The 17790-nt window shown below is 37.7% G+C and overlaps 1 protein-coding gene across 2 annotated transcripts in view; it reads left to right on the top strand.

Moving 5' to 3' along the window:
• SEL1L (SEL1L adaptor subunit of ERAD E3 ubiquitin ligase) overlaps positions 1-17496 on the top strand; it is a 56858-nt gene extending 39362 nt beyond the window's left edge. Inside the window, exons 13-22 of one of the 2 annotated variants that reach the window (XM_038545485.1) lie at positions 672-749; positions 1833-1895; positions 3457-3544; positions 3869-4017; positions 4992-5157; positions 5730-5804; positions 6746-6918; positions 10642-10770; positions 12888-12962; positions 13331-17496. In XM_038545485.1, coding sequence (XP_038401413.1) covers positions 672-749; positions 1833-1895; positions 3457-3544; positions 3869-4017; positions 4992-5157; positions 5730-5804; positions 6746-6918; positions 10642-10770; positions 12888-12962; positions 13331-13540 — 1206 coding nt within the window. In that variant the 3' untranslated portion in view covers positions 13541-17496. The remainder of the gene's footprint in view (positions 1-671; positions 750-1832; positions 1896-3456; positions 3545-3868; positions 4018-4991; positions 5158-5729; positions 5805-6745; positions 6919-10641; positions 10771-12887; positions 12963-13330) is intronic. The other variant, XM_038545486.1, reaches the window with a different exon arrangement.
• Positions 17497-17790: the final 294 nt, after the last annotated feature.

Below are 17790 nucleotides of genomic sequence, written 5' to 3'. Positions count from 1 at the left end.
TTGTTAATCCTTTAAGAACTGTCCATTCTAGCCCTTTTGGTTCTTGCTCTGAATTCCTAATTAACCCTATCTCAAAAAAAGATGTCCATTGTTGTTTTCTTAATGTAGATTTGGATGAAAGCAGTCTTGGTCATTCTGTTCTTCTTTCTCTTGGCCCTTTTATCATGTTCCGTACCTGGTACTCTGATCATCAGTGCTTGAAACCTTTTAAAATAACCTTTTAGTTATTTTCCTGAACTTAAGATCTACCCTGTATCTTACCCTGAGGGAAATAGTGATAGAAGAGAAAGGGGACATGGGCATTGCCAAAAGCACTCCTTTCTCTTGTATAATCAGTGACCCCAGGCAGATCATCACCCATTTGACTACCCTGGCATAGAGAGAAAAGATTCACCTTGAGTTAAAGGTTTCTTCCTCCTGAGATTGATCTGTGACATGATTTTACGATATTCATGTTTATGGAGAAGTCCTAAATTTGTTATGACAAAGAGTATATAATAATAATGTTTACTTTTAAGGTTTTGCTTTTAAATCAAAAATATCCTATGGGGAATTTTAAATTATGTTGAAAGATTTCATGATACCTAACAAAAACCAGAATGAGATGACCTAGAAATACATTATAGGCAAAAGGAGTATAGTTCTTAATAAAATTAGGCTCTGTTTTCCAGATGTATTCAGAGGGAAGTGATATTGTACCGCAGAGCAATGAGACAGCTCTTCACTACTTTAAGAAAGCTGCTGACATGGTAAGACCTCATGACTCAGTGTATTGAAATGTGTGCCATGTTATTATTATTTTAATAAATAGGTTTATTATACAGAAGGATTAGTCATAACCAACTCATGGCCTCAGATTATTTAAAGCACTTATGTAAATGTGATTTTTGTGGGAATGGAGTGGTTAGGAATAAAACCTTCCTGATAAAAAGCAATTTATTTGGCATGGGGGAACCACATTATTGAATATTAAGCCTCTGTTTCAATTTCATTGAGAAGTTTCTTCACTGGGGAAATACTGATTTTAGCAATGCAGTTGAGATTTACCATAATTTGCCCCATTTGTATTGCAACTTGAGGTTTAAAACTTATGTAACTGGGTACTTTCAGTAATCATAAATATAAAATTCAGGCTTTCTTTGGCCCAGAGAAGACTATGTATGAATATTTAAGACCTGTATGCCTCCAATGTGTACGCTTATCTCCTTGCCAACTGCTTTAGTTCCAAATGTCAGTTGAGTATTTCCCAAAGGAGTGCTGTGAGACTTTTGAAAAAATGCCTCTGTCCCCTCTGAGTTTAGGTTGAATTTTAGACTTTTCTCTTTCAGGTCTCAAAACAATGATTGTCTTTGTTCTGTGCCACTCCAGTAATCTTAAGTGTATCTTTTCCACCTGATTCCAATATTGCTGTCTTACATGGTTGTTGACTTTACACCATGGCATCTTCCATCTTTATCGGGGAGGGAGGTTACCAATGAAAACCTACCCCAGGAGTGACCTACTTTTAATTTTAAGAAGAAGAAATACATTAGTCATGTTTTCTATCATAAGCTCATGGAACAGATGGTCATAAGGTAAAGTCACTAAAATTTAATTCTAGGTAAATGTGTTATTTCCTCTTTTTCAGCAAATTATTGAAGACCTCCAAAGCTCTAAAAGTCAGTATTACATTTAGCCTGATGGGAAAGAAAAGTTTGAATTGAAAACTACAAAGACATTTTTTGAATATGCTTGTAAATTATTTCTTTGGTAGTCATTTAGTCTTTCCTTTTATTTTATTTATTTATTTATATTTTAATGAATCCTTTCACTCTTTTGTCTCTGGTTTTCAGGGCAACCCGGTCGGACAGAGTGGACTTGGAATGGCTTACCTGTACGGGAGAGGAGTTCAAGTTGTAAGTTTTGAGGCTAGCATTCTGACTTAAACAAGCAATCAGCTAGTGAGGTAGGGAAGTGTAACTTGCTTCCAGCCTGGATGAAATCCTTCCTTTATAACCAGAGCTAAACCTTTTCCTGTTCTCTGGGCTTGACTCCCTACTACCCTTCACCTGGTACCCACCATAGTAACTGCTTTCTTTGAATGGCTCTGTCTCTGGCACTTTCTCTAAAGAGATGAAGGTGTTTCTCATTCTTCTGTTATGTTCTCTACCCTACCTGTGCTTCCACTTCTCCAGGACTTATCCCTCCCTACTTCTCTCTTTTTTTTTTTTTTTTTTTTTTAAGATTTTTTATTTATTCAATTGAGAGAAAGCAAGTGAGAGCCTGAGTAGTGGGGAGGGGCAGAGGGAGAGGAGAAGCAGACTGCCTGCTGAGCAGACTCAGGACCCTGGGATCATGACCTGAGCTGAAGGCAGATGCTTGACCTACTGAGCCACCCAGACACCCCTCTCCCTGCTTCTTCACTCAAGCCTGAGAAAGTGCTTGTCCCTCCCATTTAGGAGAAGAAAAACTTTCTGTTCTATTCTTTGCCCTTCTAGCTATTACCTCTCTTCTCTCCAGTCCTCTACAAAGCCAGATTTCTCCAAAGAATGAACTATATGAGTGGCTACTACGCATTATTTATCTCTCAACAGTCAGGCTTTTGCCTTGTGTAACTGCTCTATGCCGGTCACCAGTAACCTTCTAAAAGTCAACTCCTGTTGACATTTTTGGTTCTATGTCACTTGAACTTTCCTGGAATTCTACAAGTTCTCTTGGTTTTCCTAAGCCATTGCTTCTCATTCTGTACTACTTCCTCATGTTGGATGCTCCTAGATTCTCATTGCTGCCCTCTTCTCTTCTCTGTATGATCTCTCCAGGTAAAATGTTTTTGATTCAGGCGTGAAACGAAGAATTAGGTTTAGGTTCCTAATCTGTAGGTGTTCACCAGCTCAGAAGAAAGTAGTATGTTCTTATTTTGATTCCTTCTAGTCATTTTAGGACACTAAAATTCAGTAGTGATCTTTGTTTTAATTTTTTTCTATGGATACATATGATATTTGAAGTCTAATAATCATATAGTGCTTGATAAGCTACATAGGGAAAGAATGAATAAGAAGAGAATTTTCCTTATTTAATGTTAGAAAAATTGAGGTTCAAAAAAGATTTGTTGATTATAGGAAAGATTACAACTTTCTTAAGTCCTGGTCTTGTGTTCCACTAGTGTGGTGTAGCCTTTCTGACAGTGAATATATTATTTCACAAAAACTCTGCTTTTCTTCACAGTTAAGACCATATAACTATATAGTTAACTATATAAATAACTACTTAACTATAGTTATAGTCTTAACTATTTTAATTCCTCTGTGACTTAGACTACCATCTATATATTATTTAAAAATTATGATAGTCTTTTTAATGATTCTTTGAGAATGCCTTCTATGTGTTTTGTTAACTCTTTTAAATGAATGACTCTCCTGAGTATATCAACCTTTTGAGCTCTCTCATCATGTGATCATGTAACCTCTTTTCCTGCAGAATTATGATCTGGCACTAAAGTATTTCCAGAAAGCTGCTGAACAAGGCTGGGTGGATGGGCAACTGCAGCTTGGCTCTATGTACTATAGTAAGTAACGTTGGAATTAAACACTGTATATACCAAGATCTAAATTATTTATTTTCAACTAGATGCCACTATGACATGAAATGAGAACTATTACATTCTGGCTGATTAATATTCTTCTAATTCTATGCTTTGTGCATCTTGTTTTTCATTATAAATTATGTTAATCTGTATTAATATGCTAATCTATATTAGTAAGATTCGCATCTTTCCTGATTAAGAATTCTCAATTTCATTTCATTTTACTCATTATGTAAGGCTTCTCTGATGCTTCAACTAAATCTTATTTAAGGCTATTTCTGACCTTTCGTGTGATTTTCCTTACAGATGGCATTGGAGTCAAGAGGGATTATAAACAAGCCTTGAAGTATTTTAATTTAGCTTCTCAGGGAGGCCATATCTTGGCTTTCTATAACCTAGCACAGATGCATGCCAGCGGCACAGGTGTGATGCGATCATGTCATACTGCAGTGGAGGTAAGGGCTTTCCTACCAGCTTGTACACAGGAAATTAATTTTCCCAGATTAATTTTAATTCTGGTTTTCTTTGCATGATTTCTTCTTGAGTAGAAACACACTCAACCTATTAGTTTTGATACACTGAGGGAAGATTCTGAAGGCCTGTATGTCATATGTCACTATCATGCTTATTCATTTCATTTGTCTCTTCCCACTAGAATCTGCATTTATAAGGACAGGTGGTGTTGTTTGCTGTCTCTTTAGCACCTAGACAGTATCTGAAACAGCACCAAAAAATCTGTGTTGAATGAATGTTACAAAGGGGAATGCTGATGTCTCCCAAAGGGAACTTTTCCTCTTTAGCTGTCTCATAAATGGCACTTCAGAGTGGCATTTGATGAATGCCTGGCACAGTTTCTAAACCTCTCTGTGCTTCATTTTCTTTGGTTGTAAAATGGGGCAGCTAATAGAACTTACCTCATAGAGTGTCCTCCATGACCTCATGGGAGCCTTAAAAGAAGCTCTGTACAGGGATCCCTGGGTGGCGCAGCGGTTTAGCGCCTGCCTTTGGCCCAGGGTGCGATCCTGGAGACCCGGGATCGAATCCCACATCGGGCTCCCAGTGCATGGAGCCTGCTTCTCCCTCTGCCTGTGTCTCTGCCTCTCTCTCTCACTGTGTGCCTATCATACATAAATATTAAAAAAATTAAAAAAAAAAAAAGCTTTATACATACTGGACATAAAGCACTAGAACAGTGCCTGGCAAGGGTAATGGTATGTAACTGTTCACAATTATTTTTATAAACCTCGTCTAAAGACTAACTGAAAGCTTCAAATAAATATCGCAGACTTCGTATATGTTTAATAAAGCTGCCAAAGATTCAGAAAGGTAGCTTAATAGTCACTTGTAGCCAAAGTGCAGAACTGATTTTCTGGCAGATGTTCCTTATTTTCTTACCGGGTTCTTTTTTTTTTCTTTCCTATTCTCGCAGTTGTTTAAGAATGTGTGTGAACGAGGCCGTTGGTCCGAGAGGCTTATGACGGCCTATAATAGCTATAAAGATGGCGACTACAACGCCGCAGTGATCCAGTACCTCCTGCTGGCCGAACAAGGCTATGAAGTGGCACAGAGCAATGCAGCCTTCATTCTCGATCAGAGTAAGGTTCAGTGTGGGCCTGCCTTGGCTGTAGAATATCTCGGGTAACCTGTTTGTGCTTAAAGAGAAAAGCCACAAAGAAACTTCTTTATTGTTGTAAATAGACCATAACAACACAGGTGCTCAAGTAATTTCCCTCAGCTCCCTAAGCCAACCAAGTTAGTTTAATATGTTAGAGTTGACAGTAGAAATGGATTTGCCATTTGTCACAAAATTAACTGCTTTCAGTAAGTCCATTTTTCAAAATACAGCAGGTAGAAGAACATTGCTTCTCCAGTGGTACGTAGATCCTTAGAAGTGGCTCAGTAGTTAGTCTCCTAATTAGTTCTGTGGATACAGCATTTTGCAGCAAGTAGTGTTGTCCTGGATGGAGGCAGTGATTCCTTTAAACTCAGTATTTTATTCTCATACTAGTTTAACGTCAATACAATGTTTTCTTCATTTAACTTTTGTCATATCACAATTCTTGTTTAAATTATGTTCTACATAGCCACCCTGACTTATAAATGAAGCCTAAAAGTCTAGTGCCTGTCCTTAATTGCCTGGTATGTATTTACTTCATCTCCCCCATAGGGGAAGCAACCATCGTGGGGGAGAACGAGACTTACCCTAGAGCTTTGCTGCATTGGAACAGGGCTGCCTCTCAGGGTGAGTGGCCACTGCATTGTAGAGAAGAGTTCCACCCATGGACTTTTCTTTACTGTTTCCATTTTGTTTTCTTATCTCAAAAAAAAATTAAATAATGTCATTCATCAACTTAAAATTAAGCAGACAGACCAACTATTGCTTAACTTGTTTGCATCAGGACTGATTTATTCTTTTTTTTTTTTTTTTAATTTATTTATTCAGAGGCAGAGAGAGAGAGAGGCAGGCAAAGAGGCAGAGACACAGGCAGAGGGAGAAGCAGGCTCCATGCGGGGAGCCCGATGTGGGACTTGATCCCGGGTCTCCAGGATCACACCCCAGGCTGCAGGCGGTGCTAAACTGCTGCGCCACCGGGGCTGCCCAGGACTGATTTATTCTTAAAACAGAAGTTCCAGTCCCTGGGTTTCTGAATTGAATTGCCAGGTCTTTGTACTGGACATTGATATCATGTTATGGCTTATTCTTTGGTTTTTAGCTTGAGACCAGTATTCTGTGTAAAATGAGAATTGAATAGAACGTATAACAAAATACTAGCCTAAAACCCCAAAAGATTTTAACCTTTCTCACATACTCCTTTCAACATTGCTTGGCTGTCCCTTCTTCAAACCCAAACAGTGGTCCAGTTGAACCACTTCACAATGTAAATGGCATGACAGACTAGAATATGTTCACTTGAAGAATATTATCATGAAATAGGGATTACCACCTACTTTGTTTTACCCTTCCCTGACTATTACAAAGCCTTCTTCAGAAGAGCAACACCTCTAGTTTAAATCTTTATTGAATTTATAGCTTGGCTGAAGGATTTGTTGTAAAGTTTAATGTACTGCAAATTAGAATTCTGTTTTATGTATGCATGTTAACAGGAGGAGAAATAATAGTAGTTTGGTCTGTTTTAAACACCCTTTATTTATTGGCAGTTTTGCATTTAATTTTTGTTTAAGGCTATACCGTGGCTAGAATTAAGCTTGGAGACTACCATTTCTATGGCTTTGGCACTGACGTAGACTACGAGACTGCATTTATTCATTATCGCCTAGCATCTGAGCAGCAACACAGTGCACAAGCTATGTTTAATCTGGGATATATGCATGAGAAAGGACTAGGCATTAAACAGGTGAGCGGGGATTCAAAATAAATGTCTGAATGATATAATTGTGATTTGGGGGAATCGTCTACATTTTTATTAGAATATAGGCTTTCTTTGGAATGTGCTCAGATGTTAAGCACTAAGTAATGAGACAGTTTTGTAATTTTTCAGAAGCTGATCCTTACATCTCTCTTGTCATTGGACACATGCCTGTTGCTGTCAGATACACACTGCTAGCTATATTTAGGATAGTAAGCCAAAAACAGATTCATTTAAATGGAACTCCTTGTTTGAAAAACTGTCCATCTCCAGCCAAATTCTGTTGTTTCTAAATTATTGAGAAATAAATTAAGATGTTTGCATTGATAAACATATTTCTAAGTCTATGCCTTCTTAATGAATTATAACTTTCTTTAGACCCCATGGCCTTAAGTTTTTGCCTGTATACCCTAAGGGAATTTTGAAAAACTGTGTTTAAAAGCTGTGCTTTTTAATTTGACATTGAAAACTTTTCATTGTAAGCTCCACAGGATATAAATTCTAGCTATTCTAAGCACCAGTAGTTTTTTTTTTTTTAATATTTTATTTATTTATTCATGAGAAACAGAAAGGAGAGAGAGAGAGGCAGAGACACAGAGGGAGAAGCAGGCTCCGTGCAGGGAGCCTGACGTGGACTCGATCCCGAGTCTCCAGGATCACACCCTAGGCTAAAGGCGGTGCTAAACTACTGAGCCACCTGGGCTGCCCACACGAGTACTTTTTAAAATAAAATGACTAAATTACTCTAAATAACAAAATTTTGATACCTTCATTTTTTTAAATACACAGCAAGCTCAGCAAGCTCATTAAAATGGTATCTTTTTTTCTTCCTGAGTTTATATTTTCAGTCCATTATTCCCCTAGCATTGCATACTAATGCAGTGTTTTTAATGCTTAGCTCCTTTATTGATCACTGGATCATACTTATTTGAAACAAAGTATGTTAAAAAAAAAGTATGTTAAACTTTAAATTTTATTTCCTATATACTCTAAGTGATAAGAAAAATTCATGAGATATTATTAGTCATAAGTTGGTTAATTATCAATACAGTATTGAATGAATCAACAGAATATAAATTTCACTAAAATTTTACTTTTTGCGGTAGTTATTGAAAACATCTTTTAATGAGATGAATGGAGCATCTTCTAAAAATTAGTTTAAGAATCACTGAGTAGATTAGGCATTAATTTCATGTATCATTTTTATAAATGTATGACTGGAATCTTGTTCATATAAACAAATTTATGGAATGGGAAGAATCTTCCTATAGCAAGTTCGCTTAATTCCTTAAACTGCTTTACGAGTATGTGCTGTCTTCTTTTGGGCTGCAATAACAGAATACCGTAGATTAGGTGGCTTAAACAACATAATTTCTCACAGTTTTAGAGGCTGAGAAGTTGAAGTGCAGGGTGGCTGTGGATTTGGTGTCTGGTGAGGCCCTGCTTCCTGGGCCAGAGACAGCTGTCTTCTAGCTTTTGTCCTTACCTAAGGAAAGAGCAAGAAGGAAGCAGCAAGCACTTAAAGACTCTTAAGGATGCTGATTCCATTCATGAGAGCTCTGCCCTAATAACCTCATCTAATGGTGGTAACTCTCAGAGACCTCACCTTCTAATCCCAGCCATCACCTGAGGGAGTAGAATTTCCACCTAAAAATTTAGGGAGGACACAAACATTTAGTCTATAACATATGCCCCAAATCAGAGTGATTCACATTATTTTCAATGATCTATCATTGACAGTTTGGTTAAGTCCCCCTTCAATCTTATTGAAAGCAAAGAATTGGAAACTAGAGGGTTGCAAAAGATGTATTCATCCCCTAGTTACTGGAGTTGTTCGCTTTCTCAGTTTCTGGGTGGAGTGCCGAAAGACTTGACCAAGGTTGATCAAATAACTGATTCTGTTATAACTCTGTCACTTAGAGACACTCTATTGACCTAATATACTTAAGGGCAAGTTGTTCATTTTCATTTTGCTAATGCACTAAGTTTTTGTCCAAGTGCCTTTTGTTTTACCACATTTGCATATTAATGTTTTTAATTCCAGTATGTATAGTTTTTTATTTTACACTTATATTAATATTAGATACTTGAATGTAGTTTTATCAGGACTCTGGAACTGCAGGCAAAGTGCATTCAGCTTGTAGGTGATCTCTACCATATTATTGAGTTACCGAACGAAGCCTCTCTTAATTGTCAGACCAGTCAGTCAGATCAGATTTCGCTTCTGTCAGCAAGTCTGACTTCATTTTTTTTAATTCCAATAAAATTAATGTGTTTGATGACTAATATAAAGATTGCACATACGTTATGGTTTTTATGGAATACACTTCATAATTTACGGAAAGCAATCAAAATTAAAGTAATAGAACTCTTAACAGTGTGTTTTTATAATAGATCAGAAGCCAAGAAAATTAATCAGTGTGCATTCTCATAATTTAATTTGTAATATGTATAGCTTATATAAATTCTTGAATAGATGACAATGATAAAAAGCACAGTATTTCTTTTATAAGAATGCGAGTAGGGAACTATGGAATGCAACTTTAAAGAATAATTAATCATGTATTAAAATCAGAATGATTCCATTAGTTTTTACAACATTATGATCTCCTTTTCCTATTTTTTCCCATTTTTTAAATAAGCATTCATACTACTGAAAACTACTCAGTCCAGCGTCTAGTACAGCTAAAAGAATATTAAGGATTAAATGATTATTGTTTATATAGAATAATTTGGGATGTAATTAATAAGATTTAGTTACCCTGTTAAATCACTTACACAAAAGTTGATGTTATCACATAAAGTTTGATCCATGATCTTAAAAAATGTGATAGTCCAAAAAAAGAAAAGCTTGTTACATTTTTTGAAAAATCAAACTATACTGTTATTGTTAGTACAGAAGAAATCCTTCTTTTTAAGTAATGACACACTCTAGTGACAGTTTAGGGAATCGTTGAAAGTAACTGCTTATATTGAACTATGTTGGGAAAGTTCTTAATGTTTAGCCTTTCTTTCCCATGTTTCATGGAATTCTTTCCTTGGAGTTTGGTCTTCTTTGACAATAGGGCATGGAAAAAGTGAGGTTGTAAAATGAAAATTTCACAATGTCCTACTGTGCCATTCTGCATTTATCTGTATGCAGAACACTCTAGTCTGGGCCAGAATCCATATGACTTGTTTCACCTTTTACAGAAATATGTCTAAGGCAGGGAAATGCAGAATGCAAGTTCCTTAACACTCTCCATGCAAGTACCCTTTGAAAAATTGTGAGCATGTTACCAAGTTTGAAAGATCACTGCTCCAAACTGAAACCAGAAATCGCTTATAGTGACTGAAATTTTAAGTAGGAAAAATTAACTTGAGACTTATAGGTCACCCCGGGAATCTTCAGATAAACCTGTTATACATAGGTAGGTAGCTGTATGCAGCACATATACACAGCAAAGAGGGTGTCAGACAGGAGGAACATGAGTTAAACTTTAATACTTTTCAGCTAAATTTTTCAAAATTAAGCAGTTAGATAATTAAAGAAATATTACCCAATTATAGGTTGAGTTTTTCCATTAGGTAAGGGAAATTTTAAAATGAAAACTTGAAAGGTGAAATAAATGTTCTAAATACATAAATTGATAACTGAATATATAAACTAAATAATATTATTTTTACTTATTTTAACAAAAGATGAATTTTGGTTTATTACCTATATTATAGGATATTCACCTTGCAAAACGTTTTTATGACATGGCAGCTGAAGCCAGCCCAGACGCCCAAGTACCAGTCTTCCTAGCACTATGCAAACTGGGTGTGGTATATTTCTTGCAGTACATACGGGAAACAAATGTAAGTGTTCCATGCCCTTTTTTTTTTTTTTTTTAAGATTTATCTATTTATTTTAGAGGGCCATAGAGCATACATGAATGGCGTGAGGGGGAGAGAGATAATCCTCAAGCAGAGCTCCCACTGAGCGAGGAGCCTGATGTGGGGCTCAATCCCAGGACTCTGAGATCATGACCTGAGCTGAAACTGAGTTGGCTACTTAACTGACTGAGCCATCTAGGCACCCCTCCGTGCCTCTTAATTAAAATATAAATGATATAAGCTGCTCAGTCTAGAGGTTTGTATTTTAAAAGTTCAGGGAGAGGGGAGGAATGTCCTGCAAGTGTCTGGTCCTTTCCCTTCTTCCCCCAAGTGAAGTACGAGGGGACTGCATCAAGTGTGGGGTGAATGTAGCCATAGAGCAGTATGTTTGGAGGTAGGTTCCAGGTGCTAAAGCAGTTTTCATTGATGCATGTGTCTTCTGGGCTAGAGAAAATGGGACTAACCCTTGGCAATTTGAAACAGTAGCTAACTAAATTCAGTAAACAATAAATCAGATGACTGCCTCCAGTGACTTAGACCAGTCCCTTAAAAAGAGAATTTTTAAAAAGGGAAAGAAGTAGAACCTGAAAACCTGCCCAGGCTGTTGGACTTCAAATTCTTCTGATAGTGTGAAACTTGTTTAAAACAGCACCAGAACTTTCTTCTGTACAAATACCTTGAACTACTTAAATAGCTAATGTTAGAACCCGAATAAGAGGTGGGTTCCCCATCCCTTTCAAAACTACTGAGCTTCGTTATCCGTATTTACAGGTAAGTGCCCGTGGGGTCTCCAGTTTTACATTTGGTTTACCTATACTGCCTTATAATGGATTGACTGGTATGGGATTTAACTCTGAAAGTCCTAAAATGTCTGCAGAAACAAGGGCTATTTAAGTTTAATTCACTCCAGACCAGAACAAGATGATATTTTAACTACTTGTTATCATTGTTCAGGATTGGTTGATACACCATTTCAGCATTAGGTTCCAGAACAGGCTTTTCATCCTGTGCGATACAGATATAATTGGGATCCATAGTGCTCCTTTTTGCAACTCTGTCCTGCACTACCTGAGGTCCTCCATGCATGGCGCCCCAGAGGACTGGAGGTGTGGGGCTCCGCCCTCCCAAGTGCTTATACATTTGTAATGGTAAATTTAAATTTATAATCACTTGATAGCATGAGCCGAGTGCTGTACCCTCCACTAATGGAAACAATCATTGTTCCTTTAACTGAAAAGCTAACAACAGTGTAGCAGCCTGTGCTCGCCCTCTCTCTCTCTCCCCCTCTCGCTCACTTTCTCTCATGCTTGTTTCAGTCCCTTGTCTCTCACAGTTTGTAGGACTAAGAAACTGCTGATGATCTAGGATTGGGTCATGCGATATGCCATACTAAGTGCATTGTCTTGTTTTTTTTTTTTTAATAAAGAAGTATAAAAAAGAGAATAAAATGCTCCAAAATCTTACCACATAGCTATTCCAACTAAAAAAAAAGAGAGAGTAAATAAGTATTGATGGTGAGAAAGTCAGACGGTACAGAAAACACCGAATCTCCTATCACAGGTCCCACTCCAGGAAACACAGTTAATAATTTCTTATAATCTTTTCCCCAAAAAATTTAGCACCTGCACCTGCAAATATATATTATGAGGACCTTTTATTTATTTTTTTTAAGTTTGTTTTTGGTTTTTTGTTTTGTTTTTTGAGAGAGAGAGCATGAGCAGGGGAAGGGCAAAGGAAGAAACACACTCCCCACTTAGCAGGAAGCCAGACATGGGACTTGATCCCAGGACTCCAGGATCATGACCTGAGCCAAAAGCAGATGTTTTACTGCCTGAGCCATCCAGGTGCCCTTATGGGGACCTTTTTAAATATAACTTTACTTAAATATAAAGAATTATATCTTATGTTTATTTCCTTTGGAGGTAGGTAGCAGTCCACAGATACCAGAAATGACTTAAGTGACACTAAAATGAAGTCTCCTAGACTAAGAACATAACTATCTTTTGAGTTTAAATTCAGATGTTAAATATTTAGTGAAATCCTATTTAAAAAGCATTAGTCATGCAGCTCTTAAACGTTGGAATTCCTGCCATCTCCAGTTACATGAGAGAAGTGAAGTGCTTTGCTGTCATCAGAACAGGACTCTTCAGCTGGTGTGCTGTCAGAACAGACAGGTAACAGGCGGCCAAGGTACTGATTGTTGTCCCCCCTCGGCTCTCCACTGTTTAGTATCCCGTGCAAGTATTTTCTGTGAGAAATGGTAGAAAATGAGTAGATTGGACTACTGATGGAAAGGAACCCTGTCAGACACTTTGTAGCACCTACTATGACAAAATAATAACTCTGTTCCTGAGGCATATTATTATAAAAGTTCCTGAAGGCTTTTTAAAGCTTTTTTGTTTAATCACATTGCAAAATGTTCCTAAAACCAATTACTTTAATAAGTTCCGTATTCATGTATAATTTGTGATGTTACTTTTTTCCTAGTTCCTTCCCTGACATTTTAGTGATCACAGTGTTTTTTATTCTTATTCTCATTAAGATTCGAGATATGTTCACCCAGCTTGACATGGACCAGCTTTTGGGACCTGAGTGGGACCTTTACCTCATGACCATCATCGCGTTGCTCTTGGGAACAGTTATAGCTTACAGGCAGAGGCAGCACCAGGACATGCCTCTCCCCAGGCCTCCAGGACCACGGCCGGGGCCGCCACAGCAGGAGGGGCCACCAGAGCAGCAGCCACCCCAGTAACAGCCACCATGTCCAGCCTTGATCAGTGACAACCAAGGATATTGTCTGCTGAGAACACTTGCATTTGATTTAGAACTTCGGATCAGCGGTCACCTCCTGGAAGAGGCACAAGAAGCATTGAATTCCTAAAGCTGCTTAGAATCTGATGCCTTTATTTTCAGGGATAAGTAACTCTTACCTACACTGAGTTGAATGTTTGTTTCAGTGCCGTGTGGAATAACAACTCTCAATGGCTTCCTCTCCCGTCCCCTTTTTTTTTCTGGAAACATGTGAGACACTCAAATGTCTGCTGCACCCAGCTGTCTCTCTCGGGTCCTTTTCAGTCATTCTCTCAATGTGCATAAGTTCTTCTATCAACCACCTCTAAGGTCTTGTGCATCAACACTAAAAACTGATCACTGTAAAAAGGAAAAACCAGTTAGTTGCAAGTTTAACCTTAACATGTTTGAAAGTCTGAAAATAGAACTTGCCTTTTAAGTAAAAAAAAAAAAAAAAAAAAAAAATCAAAGTGTTTCAGAACTGCAATAACTGAGAAACTTTTACCAATCCACATGCAAGTATACATATTGAACATATTTGTTATTTTAAAAGGGAAGGCGGGGAGGTTTCTTATTGATGATTGTCACACTTTATCCCATACTTCTCTCCTTCACAGACTGAAAGGCGTGTTAAAGAGTTTTATGTGAACCTCACTTCTCTGGAATGGAATATATAAAACATTGTGAACTGACTCCTTGAGCTAACATGTGACATTGCCCCCACTTACTCAATGTAATTTGCTTGTTTGTTTTGAGTATACAGAGCCTTGATCCAGAAGCCAGAGGATGGACTAAGTGGGAGAAACTAGAAAACAGTGGTAAAGAACTCTAGGTAGGGTACCAAGATGATAGACACTTTTCCCCCAAAGATGAAGCATTTGTTCCCAGGATCTCACTTTGTATTTCTACCACAAAAGAACAGATCTCACCCCCCTGAAGTCTTTAGATCTGAAATGATATTGCCAGGATGTGGCATCGAGTGACTCCCAGTATAAAACAAGCTCAGAGACTCTAAGATGCATTAAACTCAGTGGTTGAGGAAAGCCAAAGCCTGTTCATACTGTTCAGGGTGATTTTTACTTCAGCAGTTTTCTATTCCGGTAGAAAGTCAGCCACGTCCTTAGCTGTCATATTCACCAGCTTCCAACTGGTAACTTGAGGAAGATCAAGGCTGTGCCCCTTGAGAATTGCCTGGTTAAATAGTGTGGAGCACAGCAACAACAAAGAAAAGCGAGGACATCACATATCATACAAAGGAAGAAATTTAAACTTAAGCCGAATTTGTATTTCTTTTTATTGTCAGATGGTGGCATTCACCAGCCTACATCTAGTCTGAGACTACGTTCTTATCTGAGCAGGCTTTCTATGCCTCCTGACCTCAACCTGTTTATAACAACCTTTCTACTCTTGCTCCATAATCCCTCACCTGCCAGAAAACTTGAAGAGTGTATTACCTGTAGAGTTGCAAGACTTTGGTTTTTGAAGTCGGCATTGTATTTAGAACTAGAGTTAATTAGTCTGTGATGAACATGAAGGCTTTGAATGTGAAGTCGTAGGCTTTCTGTGTGTGTTTTGGAGGATTACGAGAAACCTGGTAAGCAAACTTGACTCCTGTTTAATTGCTTCCAAATTTGAAGAGGTGGCCACAGAACCATGTGTGTAAAAGCTTATCTGAGAGGTAGCAAGTCTGAGCCTCGAGAGCATCGTGTTGTTTTGGGCAGCTCTTAGTTAGACAGCTTTGACCTCTTACCCTGAGATTCGAGTGCAGTTGACCTTTCCCCGCCACCCTTCATAGATGAGGATAGTTCACAGGAGCGGCCACATTTCATTTCCAAGGAACCGTTTTAATGTATTTAAATGTGTTAAGACCCTCCAAGATGACTGAACTTCCCTTTCTCCCCCTCTAGCCATCCATCTGATTTTTTTTAATCTCTACCTTTACTTCCCTCCACTCGTGCTTTGAAAAGACATTTCCTAAAGCAGTGTGCACTACCTGAAGCCAGATGGGAAAGCGCCGTCGTGCTCTTCATGCAATAACAAACTCCCTGTTCGTTTACCACTACTTGCCGTGTCCTTTTTATTACTGATATTCCAAGCAGCCTCTTTGTGGCTTGTTTCCACTTCCTGCTTGACCCCCCACCCCACCCCCGGGTCACTTGCTCCTGGAAATTTGAACAGTATATTTACAAATACCTTGCTTCCTCCTCGTTTTCTGTTCATGGGACATAATACCTAGGCAAGTAGGAACTGGGTTTGGTGTTTCTCCTAAAATAATGCTCAATACTTACCTAATCAAATGGCATCCATTTGAATCAAATGACAGTAACTAAAGCTAGTTAATGTCAGTGACATTAAATTAACTCCGGGATTCAGGAGTTTTAATGTTAGAATTTAGAGTTAGCAGATTGAGTGCAGCTTCTCTTTCTCCGTGGTAGCCTGTCTCCTGACCCCTCTAGCCTGTCTTCCTGCCTTCGAAGGTGAGGACAGTAGTACTTAGCTTATATTCTCCTCTGCGTTCGGTTTGTGGTTAGTCAACTATTTCAGTCTTGAGACCATCCCTTTGCTTCTGTTTTATGTTACAAAGGTAGCATTGGTGTTTGGGATTTTGTTTTGTTTTGTTTTCTTTCTGTGTTTGAAGTTTTTGTTTTCTGAATAAGGCTTATTTTATTTTTGGTTAATATTCAATGGCACAGAAAAAGGAAAAGCCTTTTTTTCCGAACTTCCTTATTTTAACACTTAAATGAGATTTACTTTGAATCATTTACTGTAGTACGCTTGAGGATTTACCTTGTGCATATAAGGTTAATTAATTTGTGGAAGTTTTACTGCTAAGCTGAGCTAGCTCTGTACCATTGAGAAGTTGTCGAAACTTCTGTGATGATCTGGCCATGATCTGATGCTTTATTTAATTAAGGAGCTGCTGTTGCCTCCAGGAAACTTAAGTATTTTGTATAGGATTTTTTTTTTCTTTTGCTTCATTTTTCCCTCCTTTCTTTGGTTCTCATATTTGTTCTTCAAACCAGTGTTTTGGAAGTATGCATGCAAGCCTGTGAGTGGAGACCACAACTCTTCATGTGTGTAGTATATGTATTACTGACTAGTTCCATCTGCAAAAAAACTTCCTTTACAGAGGTTTGGACTAACGTTTCACATGCACATTTCAGAACAGTGTCAGATAAACAGCCCCTATACCTGCCAAGAAGAGCAGTGTGGGCTTCTTTTGCCCTGACGACAGCTAGTATTTGTTCTAGAAGTGAATTTAATATGTGTTGCACAATATTGTGACCAGAAGAATGCAAGCAATAAGGCAAAAGAAACTTCTGTTTTCATGAAAATCTTCATCCTCAGTCATTGCTCTCCAATATAAGTGAAAATACAAAATTTTTGAACACCACATTATCTAAGACACTACCTGATTTTTCAGGTATAGTAGTTCTTGATGCTAAATTTCTCCTTTCACTTGGTATTTCAAGAAAGTCTAAAATATCCTGAGTAAAAATGATTTGTATTTTAAAGTGACTATTTGCAGAAGCAAAACTCTGTTTGTGTGTGCATGAGGATGTCCTGATTATGTGCAGGAAGTCATCTCACATGCACTGTTTTTCCTGTCTGAATGACAGACAAGCTGACACTAGTCTCTTTGATTTAAGAAAAGAAATCATAATGTCAAATACGATCAAGGTATAACCACTATCAATATTTAGGAGAAGTTTAAAAGACCATAAGCTGGCATTGGAAGGAACACCATGGTAGACTTTTTTGTAAATTTATTTTGTATTTAATTAAATACGGTATAAAGGCTGGTGAAGTGTAATATAATTGTGTAAACAAATCCTGTTAATAGAGAGATGTACAGATTCGTTTTGTACTGTATCTTGAAACTTGTGAAATAAAGAATCCACCTCTGGTTATCCTGTATGCCATAATGTGCCATGACCAAGCATCTTTCCAGTCAGATTCTTTTTTTAAATCTGAATGACTCAGTTTTTGATGGACCTTTCTGAAATTTTAGAAGCTTCTGGGGACATTCATTTGGGGCAGCTTGAATCGATCTTTCATTTACTTTTAACTCCAAATTCAGATTTTTATAAGTTGAATTTTGCCCTAGGGACAAATGGATTTGATAAGAAATGTTACTTTTTTTTTAACCTTATAAAATCCCCACAGTAAGTCTAGTTGCCATCTATCATTATTATTATTGGCTATATTATT

The sequence above is a fragment of the Canis lupus genome, chromosome 8 (assembly GCF_011100685.1).
Source record: "Canis lupus familiaris isolate Mischka breed German Shepherd chromosome 8, alternate assembly UU_Cfam_GSD_1.0, whole genome shotgun sequence".
NCBI classification, from domain to species: Eukaryota; Metazoa; Chordata; class Mammalia; order Carnivora; family Canidae; genus Canis; species Canis lupus.
The sequence above is the reverse complement of the archived record's forward strand: the minus strand, read 5'-3'. Positions and strand labels throughout refer to the sequence as shown.